This window comes from Pogona vitticeps, chromosome 6, assembly GCF_051106095.1.
Source record: "Pogona vitticeps strain Pit_001003342236 chromosome 6, PviZW2.1, whole genome shotgun sequence".
Lineage (NCBI taxonomy): Eukaryota > Metazoa > Chordata > Lepidosauria > Squamata > Agamidae > Pogona > Pogona vitticeps.
The window spans coordinates 107,579,210-107,589,251 of NC_135788.1; the positions used below are offsets into that span (position 1 = coordinate 107,579,210).

Below are 10,042 nucleotides of genomic sequence, written 5' to 3' on the forward strand. Positions count from 1 at the left end.
AATCAACTTCTGTGCTTCCTGTATGGGTGTGCTTTGCTTCACCAAAAAAAAAGGGCCTTCTTTTGCACAAAGACAATTTCTGGAACTCCATCAGGAGGAAAAAGCGCTCATCTCATTTTTGTGTTGGAGGCAAGAAATTCTGTGGCAGTTAAAAAAACTCTGAAGAGTGCATCTCTGTGTCAAGGCGATTTGTATTCTTCAGAACAGGTGTCTGAGTAAGATGTCTTCATATCTTTTGTACTGAATTTTCCACCATTCCACCTTCTCTTTTTCCACAGACACGGGAGGAGTGGCAGTATGTTTTCCTCATAGCCTCACTGGTGCATTATGGTGGCGTTATCTTCTATGGGATTTTTGCCTCTGGGGAGAAGCAGCCGTGGGCTGAGCCGGAAGAAATGAGTGAGGAGAAGTGTGGCTTTATCAACGAAGACGAACTGGCTGATGAGGAGGACGAAGCTGCCCGGATGGCAGCTGGAGGGGGTGGAGGAGGAGGAGGAGGGTACGGTGCCACCAAAAGCACCAGTTTTGCTAATGGAGGCTGGACGGCCGACTGGGACAAGAAGGAGGAATATGTACAAGAGCCTGGCAAAGATTCCTACATGTACGGCACGCCAGGAGAGCGGGACTTATCATAGAGGCACCCATCCCTCCACCTTTATGGGATGCTGAGGCCTTGGTTCAAGCCATTGGAGTGAGGGGGAGGGAAAGGCCTACATTTTGGGTGACTTCTCGCCCCACACCCTTCACTTTAGCGCCTCCTCCTTTCCTCCCACCTCATCCTTATTTCTGGTGCAATGGTACAACTGTCTGGACCCACCGAAAACTGCCCACTCCCTCGCGCCTTGGTAACAAGCACAAGAGCACATGTTCCAGATCATCCTCCCTTTCTGCATAGGCCTCGGCGTGTTGCTGTGGGATGACAACCAAGCTTCACACCCTGTTCACCACTCAACCTTACCCGCCAGCCTGTTCAGGGCATTCTAGCTCTAGCTTCCGCACCCCCAAACAAGAGGGTGGGAGTAAATTCTACAAACAGGCACGCCCCCCCCCTCCGACCTGTCCCTTTCCACACTGTGAATAGCTCTGGACCCATGGCAACAACACTGTAATATACTACTTGGGCCTCCCTTAACTCGGAGACCTGGTGAAGCATAGCTCAGTGGCAGCTTTGCTCGTGGGTGACTCATGACTAGAAGCCATAGCGAGAGGGTTGCTGAACTGCAGCCCCAACCGCCCCATCCTTTTGGGGGGTGGGGGTGGTACACCTTCCATTCTCTCCAAGAGCCAACCCCGGCTTTGTTCGTGTCATGTTCCATATTTAGTCTTTGGCTTCGTCTTGTTAGATCTGAAGATGAGTCTGCCCGAGGCCTTGGAAGGCTACAGCCTGCCAGTGTAGACCAGGACTGCGGAACATGTGGGCCATCAAAGGTTGCTGAACTGCAACTCCCGTTTGGTTCCACTAACATTCCCAGTAGTGAGGGCTGATGGGAGTTGTAGTCCAATGACACAGGTGTCCAACCCTGAAAGTAGGCAGTCCTAGGTTCGATGGACCAATGACCTGACCACATTAAATAGCTTTATATGTTCAGTCTTCTTTTCTCCACTGGCTTCTTCCCCATCTGGAAAGAAGACAGGAGTTATGTTACTCTGTAGGTAGTGCTGTCTTGCATCTCACAGCTGCACCTCCATAGACCAGTGGAGAGCAAATTGTGGTCCTCCAGATGCTGCTGGACTACATCTCCCATTTGCCCTAATCAGCATAACTGATGATGGAGGATGATTGGATTGGAACTCTGGACAAAGCAGCATCTGAAAGTCACAAGTTACTCACCTCTGCCTTAGATCATGCCTCAGGGCCCTCCATTTTGGCTGAAAGGTAGGTAAGTCACAGATAAATGGTTCTTTTATTGTTGTTACGGGCCGCCAAGTTCTAACTTGCAGCAACCCTATACAGTGGTGCCTTGCTTAATGGGCGCCCCGTATTGCCCATTTAAAACATCGCAATCGCATTGCGATGTTTTAAATGGGCAAAAATCGCTTTGCGATGATCGGTACACTGTTTTGCTTACCAATAATCACAAAGCAATTATTTTAACAGCTGATTGGTGGTTCCAAAATGGCCGCCGGGTAAAAAAATGGCCGCCCGCTGTTTTTTGGGACGGATTCCTCGCTTACCGGGCAGCGAAAATGGCCGCCCTATGGAGGATTTTCATTTAAAAGTGAGTCTGAAGCCCATAGGAACACATTGAAGGAGTTACAATGCATTCCTATGGGCTTTTTAAAATCGCATAGCGACGAAATCGCTTTGCAGCGATTTTTGCTGCACTGATTATCGTCCCTATGCAAGGCACCACTGTATATCTGTGACCTCCAAGAGGCCCTATCATATGCCTGTCAGGTCCCTAGAAGAAGGAATTTCTTGATTGCTGACTGTCAGAGAAGAAGTTTTTCTCAATATCTGTGTGGTTTACAAATTAGCTTGCTTTGTTTTGTGGTTGATCTTTAGGTGATAAACATTCTCCTGGCTCTGATATCTGATTTCTCAGACATGCGTATCTACACAAATCACATCACTGGCATGCTAACATGGTGTCAGCTCAAAGTTTATAACATACAGTGTGGCACTGTCTCAGAACAAAATCAAACTCTCCCCTCCCCCATAAAAAGAGAATGTAGCTGGGGAGCTTTAATCCATAAAAGTTAGACTATCAGATGCCTCAACCCAAAAACGAGCAACCACCCTATGAAATAGGAGAGAAGCAGGACTGAAGGTGACCATTTTACCCTTGTGCTAAAAAACAGTCTCCACGTGTTTTGCCTCTCTTCAAAATACTCACAGGCTATTTCAACATGCACTACAGATTTTTACACTGCAAATGGTGCAGTTCAAGTGAGCTGAAACATTCATCAGTGGTAGTTTCAGGAGCTCCTTCCTTGACTCCAAAATATGTCACCATCATTCCACACCACCTCCTCAAAGGCCTAGCCTCCTTAGGGTTTATAACACTTCTGAACTGACAACACTGCAAAGGAGTGGGAGCTGGTGAGTCCAGTTTAAGGGGATCCTATGAATCCTCTCCAGGTTTTAATTTGTGAAATGAGCCATCTACCGTGCTGAACACTTTGCTCCTAATAAAATCAGCACTTTGATAATTCCTCTGAACAGAAGATGAAAACAAAGAGGGGATTTGCAGGATCTCCAGAACTGGAGTCACCAGCCACCACTGCTTCAAATTGCTTTAAATCAGCTTCCTCCAACCTATGTACCCTTTTCATAGGTATTGATTTAACATGCTAGAATCAGCATGGTAGTATTTCTAGTCCAATGCATCTACAGGGCACCAGGCTGAGGAAGGCCAATTTGAACACAAGAAATTAAAATATAGGCTAGTGAAGTGACTTGGGTACCTGGCTGTGGAGCCAGAGATTCAGAGTTCAATTCTTCACTGTGCCCCACCCCACCCCCCCGAGAAGAGCTAACCTGTGTAACCTTGGACAAGCTACACAATCTTATTTGAAGAACTTCAAATGTAGTTTTGGATGTAAGTAAAAACTTTTTTAAAAAAATTCCCTGTAGCAAAACTACAAAGTGTAAAGCTGCTTGACCAGGACCTTTGGTCTTCCAGATATTTGTTCACTATAACTCCCAGGAGCCCCAGCCAACATGGCCAATACTAAGGGATTATGGGTGCAAAACAACTATAGCGAGTCAAAAGTTTCCCACACCACTGTGTCTGATTGTTAACCAAGTGTAGCTTTATTGGTGGTGGTTTTGGAAGAACCCTGAGAAATGATGCCTGACTGGTAACTATTCTAGAAGGAATGCAGCTTTGGGGGTTTGCCCCATAATGTAAAACCAGCATTACTCAAAAGGCATTACAATAATGCTTTAGGACAGAGTTTGGAAAAGTATTTTGGATTATGGTTCCTGGAATCTCTGTGACAATGGTTCCCAAGATGGGTCACCGGATGTTTTTGGATTCCCAGAAATCCTGGCCAGCAAAACTAGTGGTGAAGGCTTCTGGGAATTTTAGTCCAAAAAACATATGTGAGCCCAAGGTTGGGAGCCATTGTCCTTGTCTGACATTTTCCTTGTCAGCTTTTGGATCTGAGGGGCCAGGGATGATCTTGAGAACCTTTCCATAAAGTAGGCCTCAGCTGTTCAGGCCTCTTACCTGTAAAAAGAAAGGGGGGGAAGTATAGTGGCATACCTCACAAGGGCAAAATAGGATTGTCATGCACTCTGCACTGTTCAGCAAATTGATGATGATGATGCATTTGGCAGAACTGTTGGTTTCTACTACACAGACAGGAGAAGTTTTATGTTGGAAATCAGCAATGGTTTGAGATGATCCAGAGCACCCCACTAGTTCTACAGCTTCATTTCCTCCCGTCTCATGACAGTCCATTCCAACAACTGTGACAGACCGGTGGTGTCCAACTTCCAAGCTATGGAGACCTGACCCCTCTCCCTCTCGCTGAGTTTCTCTTTCTCCTCCCCTTTGCCTCTCCTCCATAGAGCCATCCGTGGGTTGGTTGGTCCGTCTGGCGTTCACCCTGTACGTGTAACCTCCTTCCTTGGATAACCCCCAAAAAACAATTGGAATAAATACCTTGTTCTTGTGTAAATATATAAATATAAATATTATATATGAAACCAAGCATGGTTTGGAACAGAACGTGATCTGTGCGTGAAGATGGGATCAATCTTCTCTCTCTCCATTCTCTTCATTCATCAACTTATTTTCTATTTTCCCCCATGCCTGTATGTTCTCCTTCTTAGCCCATCAGTCTAGGACAGCATTTTATCTATACCCTATTACTGCATCAATAAAATATGTTTATTCCACCTTTCCATCACAAAAAAAGGACAGCCAGGTCATCTAACAAATCAGGCTATTCCAGGAGTGGGACATCTGTGTCCTCAGATTTGCTGGATTCAACAGCAGGAGCCACCAGAGCCCATGATCAGGCCTGATGGGAGGTGTGGTCCACCAATACCTGGAGGCTACTCATCCACAGTACAGATCAGGGACAGGGAAAGTGTGTCCCTTCAGAGATCATTGAACTGCAGTTGCCAACGTTTCTCACCCTTGGATGGAAACTGTAGTCTGCCACCATCTGGAGGGCCATACTTGGGCCACCTCTGATTTAGGCTGATAAATAACATAAAGTTAAAGGTTCCCCTTGACATTTTTAGTCCAGTCGTGTCCGACTCTAGGAGGCGGTGCTCATCCCATTTTCAAGCCGTAGAGCCAGCGCTTGTCCTAAGACAGTTTCCGGTGCCACATGGCTAGCGTGACTAGGGAACGCCGTTTTACCATCCCACCGAGGTGGTACCTGTGACAAACCCAGACCTACTGGGATCTGCCACACGTTAACTAAGCTGCCACCAACCATTCCCTATAAGAAGTCACACAGACCAGGGATGGATTTTTAAACAAATAAAAGAACAAGGTTTATTTAAATACAACACACAGGGAAAATAAAATAATCAGGTGAATAAGATAAAGTAACGTGGCTTATTCTCATTCATACATGCATACAGTTTGGTTCACACAGAACCCTTAACTTGAAGCACAGACCCTGAACCTATCAGTTCTGGCTAACCAACAGACACCTGAACCTATCAGGTTGGTACTCTGACACACAGTAGTACCCTGTCTGACACACAGACTCCCACACCAGCTTCTTCTTCCCAGCTGCTGCTTCATCACATCCCAGCGTCTCCCAAACTCTTCACACAGGCTTCACATATATATACAGCACAGCCCCTCCTCCTGATGTCCCGCCTTCCACTCCCCATAGGATGGAACTTTCCCTCCAAACCCATGACAGACAGGTAACATCAGTGCTGTATGTAACACCTCCCCTCTTTATAAGTTGTTTTGTAGGGGGAAAGCTAAGGTGCTTTTTCCCAAAAAACAACCTGAATCCAAAACATACAACAACAGTTATACATACCATATCATACTTACTTATACTTACATTCTAAGTTAACCATAGCAATTAGGCATTTAAACATTTACCATATACATTACATCAATTTACCTTTATTCATACAAACCAAGTTCAAAAAACAGGTACATTTAACTTTTTGTCACCAACATATATACATAGTCCATGTTTCTTTCGCCGTCTTCATTCTTCAGGTCTTCTTGACAAGGCGTCAGCAACACAGTTCACTGACCCTCTGACCACCTTCACTTCAAAGTCATAGTCCTGTAGATTTAAAGCCCACCTCATAAGTTTGCTATTGTGGGTTTTCATTGTCTTTAACCATTGCAGTGGTGAATGGTCAGTGCACAGAACAAAATGTCTTCCCCAGATGTAAGGCTTGGCCTTCTGGATCGCGTAGACTATGGCCAAACACTCCTTCTCCACGGTTGCCAAATGTCTCTCACCTTTTTGAAGTTTCCTACTCAGGTAGGACACTGGATGCTGGTCACCATTCTCATCCTCCTGGCACAGAACTGCTCCTACCCCGCTGTTAGACGCATCGGTGTAGATGATGAACTCCCGGTCGAAGTCCGGAGCCCGCAGCACTGGATAGTTGATTAACGCCTCCTTCAACCTCTGGAACGCCGCCTCACAGTCGCTGGTCCACGGGATGCGGTCATCAGCCGTCTTCCTCGTCAGATCGGTCAGCGGAGCCGCAATCTCGCTAAACCTCGGGATGAATTTTCTGTAGTAGCCCACCAACCCAAGAAATGATTTGACTTTTTTCTTGGTGTTGGGTCTAGGCCAATCACGAACAGCTTCTATTTTGGCCTCTAGGGGTTTTATCACTCCTCCCCCTACCATGTGACCCAAGTATTTTGTTTCTGGGATACCCAGCTGCAGTTTGTTCTCTTTGCCGGGCCTGGGCCAAAGCACTCCCTCCCCTGGGTCAAAGTGCCTCTCACTGGCTCTCTGGTCATCCCAAGCTTTCTTTCTGACCTTTTGAGCTTGCAGGGTCTCTGCTGCTAGCTCTAGGTTTCTCTTTAGGTCTTTCCTTAAAGAGTCTATATCTGTCACAACGTCTTGTGGGTCATCCTGGGTGATCTGCTCCCAATTTTGTTTGATCAAATCCAGGGGCCCTTTCACCCTTCTCCCAAATAAAAGTTCAAATGGACTGACCCCAGTACTGGCTTGTGGCACTGATTGATAAGCAAACAAAAGGGATTGCAGCTTCTGGTCCCAATTATTTGGATTCTCTGCCAAGTAAGCCCTAATCATTCGCATTAGAGTCCCATTGAACTTCTCAGTTAACCCATTACTTTCAGGATGATAGGCAGTGGTTTCCTTGAGCTTAATTCCACAGATTTGCCATAAGCGTTTCATGAGCTTTGATGTGAATGATGCTCCCAAATCTGTGATTATTTCTGAGGCAAATCCCATCCTGGACATATACCCCACCAAGGCATCTGCCACTGTGTTAGTTTCAATGTTAGTCAAGGGTATGGCTTCAGGGTACCTTGTGGCATGGTCCACAATGGTGAGAATGAACCTGTTCCCCCTCCTTGTGGCCTTGGGCAAAGGTCCCACAATATCCACCCCTATGCATTTGAACGGAGTGTCAATCACAGGCAAAGGGCACAACTTTGCTTTGGTCCTGTCGCGGCTATTCCCCTGCCTTTGACACACATCACATTGTTTACAGAATTCTTTGATCTGCTTCCCTATGTTGGGCCAGTAAAAATTCTGTGTGATTCTCTGCTGTGTTTTGTTCACCCCTAAGTGTGCAGCAAACATGTCAGAGTGCCCCCTTTGTAAGATCATGGGGCGATACTTTTCAGGCACCACTAGCTGACTTCTGATCCCATCTCCCCCTTTTGAGATATTCCTCAGGGTCTCTCTATACAAAATCCCCTTTTTCTCTAGAAATCTCACTGGGGTTTCAGGTGTTAGCTGGGCGTCAGTCACCTGTTCAAAACACTTCTGGAGAGTGGCGTCTGCCTTTTGCTCTTGTCCAAATCTGCTGTCTGTGGTTAAGGTTTCCACCACAGCTTCTGAACTCCCCCCACCTGCTTCCGTCTCTGGCTCATCCTTACCCCCCTGAACTGTCCCCGTGGTGGCTTGTGAACGTGTAATCACTAGCACCCGTTTCACATGTTCAGCCAGGTCATTTCCCACGAGCACGGCTGCTGGCAGAGTCGATGAAATCGCTAGCCGCCAAACTCCCCTCCAGCCTTGAAAGTTGACAGGTACCTCCGCGACTGGCAGTGAGATTATCTGCCCCTCAATCCCTGCTACCTTTATGCTCTCATTCGGGATTATATATTCCCTAGGAATAATATCTGGATGGCACAGGGTCACCTGAGAACAAGTGTCCCGCAGCCCCCGATACTGACGGTCAAGTATTCCTACGTCCACCCCTGCTGTCTCAAACAACTGAGAATCTGTTCTCACCAGCAGGCAGCGCCTGACTTCTACAAGAGGACCATTTTCCTCAGCCTGATCAGCAGATGTAGCTGTTCCAGATTGAGTCGCCATGGCAACAGGCTCCCTCAGTGACAATGAGCCTTGCTCTTTCTGGACACAGAACACAGCTTTTGGCTTGGTTCCACTAGAATCCTGAGGCACAATTCCTTTTAGCTGCTTTAATTTCTCACACTCTGAGATTAGATGACCCTTTCCCTGACAGAAATAACATTTTCTGGTGTATTTTGATTCTCTCTCATCTTGTTTTGGTTTTCCCTCCAAAATCTGAGGTCTTGGTTTCATGTCTGAGGGCTTCCCTTCACCATGGGCCCCTCCCCCTTGCTGGCTTTTCCCTGGTCCCTGAGAGTACTTGCTGTAGGTTTCTTTGGGTTTACCTACAGATTTCCCCTCACCCAAGGGCTTTCTTATTTGCGAAATAAAATCTGCGATCTCGGCTGCTTCTACCACAGATTTTGGTTTCCTTTCCCTCACCTGGAATTTCAATTCCCCATGCAGGACTGAATAGAACTGTTCCAGCGCTATCAAATCTTTAAGCTGTTGAAAGGTCTCTGTCCCCTCCTGAGATAGCCATTTCTCAAGCAGCCTCACCAATTGAGCCCCCACTTGGGTAAAAGTCTGCTCTGGCTTCTTGGTGATTGACCTAAATCTTTGTCTCAGCTGTTCCGCATTTATCCCATGTCTTGCAAACACCAGTTTTTTAAACTCTGCAAAATCTTTCATCAGTTCCTCAGGCATCTCGGCATAGACCTCAGCCAGGCTACCACTGATTAAAGATCGCATGATGGTCATCTTCTCAGTTTCCCTCACTGAGAAGTCCACAAACGCTCTTTCCACTAAGGAAAAGAACACCTCAGGACAATCTCCCTTGTGGTACACAGGGAATTTCTTCAGGTCAGCTTTAGACAATTGGCCTCCCTCAGAATCCCTATTGTTATTATTGTTCTGGTTCATCATTTCCAATTTTCTTAATTCAAACGCCATCCTTTCTTTTTCCAGAGCAATTTTCTCTCTCTCTAACCTTTCCTCCTTTTCCATTCTCTCTCTCTCTAATTCAAATTGCCTTTGTTTCTCTCTTTCCCTCTCCTCCACTTCAAATTGCCTCATCCTCAGTTCATGCTGTTGGGCTAGGAGTATTTTTCTGAGTTCTGGGTTTTGTTCTCCCGTGCTGTCACCTTGCACTGAGCCAAATTCATCCTCAGAACCTTGGTCAACCTGGGGGTCTTTCACTTCACCCATTTCTGCCATTTGGCTTCGAGTCAAGGGCATAATCCCCCCTCAGAACAGGCTGCTTTAAAAAGTCAAGCCTCAAAATAAAACGACCACTTTTTTTTTTCCTTTTGCCTCAGAACCAGCTTTCCCTAGAGATTGCTGCTGTCCTTCAGCACTTAACTTGCAACTGTAGCAAGTTGGAGTCTACCCCCCTCAGCTGGGCCTCTCAGCAGGCAGGCTAGATCACTGTTACTACGCAGTTTTGCCTCAGCTTTTTTCCCGCCAAAACCAGGCTGCCTCAGAGCACCCTAATCTAGTCTCCCCAGTTGGCACGTTCTTCCACTAGCGCACCTCCCCGTGAGGTACACCTAGAAGATTACCTACGCGCCTCAGATTGTCCCTGACTAGA

The 10,042-nt window shown here is 46.6% G+C and overlaps 1 protein-coding gene and 1 long non-coding RNA gene across 2 annotated transcripts in view; one reads left to right on the forward strand and one right to left on the reverse strand.

Moving 5' to 3' along the window:
* SLC17A7 (solute carrier family 17 member 7) overlaps positions 1-4,661 on the forward strand; it is a 58,300-nt gene extending 53,639 nt beyond the window's left edge. Inside the window, exon 12 of the mRNA XM_020792899.3 lies at positions 279-4,661. Within this exon, the coding sequence (XP_020648558.3) occupies positions 279-635 (357 nt within the window). The 3' untranslated portion in view covers positions 636-4,661. The remainder of the gene's footprint in view (positions 1-278) is intronic.
* Positions 4,662-5,429: 768 nt separating this feature from the next.
* The window catches only part of LOC110078583 (uncharacterized), a 301,586-nt gene continuing 296,973 nt past the window's right edge, over positions 5,430-10,042 (reverse strand). The window contains exon 4 of the long non-coding RNA XR_013537139.1: positions 5,430-5,867. This is a non-coding gene — a long non-coding RNA (uncharacterized LOC110078583). The remainder of the gene's footprint in view (positions 5,868-10,042) is intronic.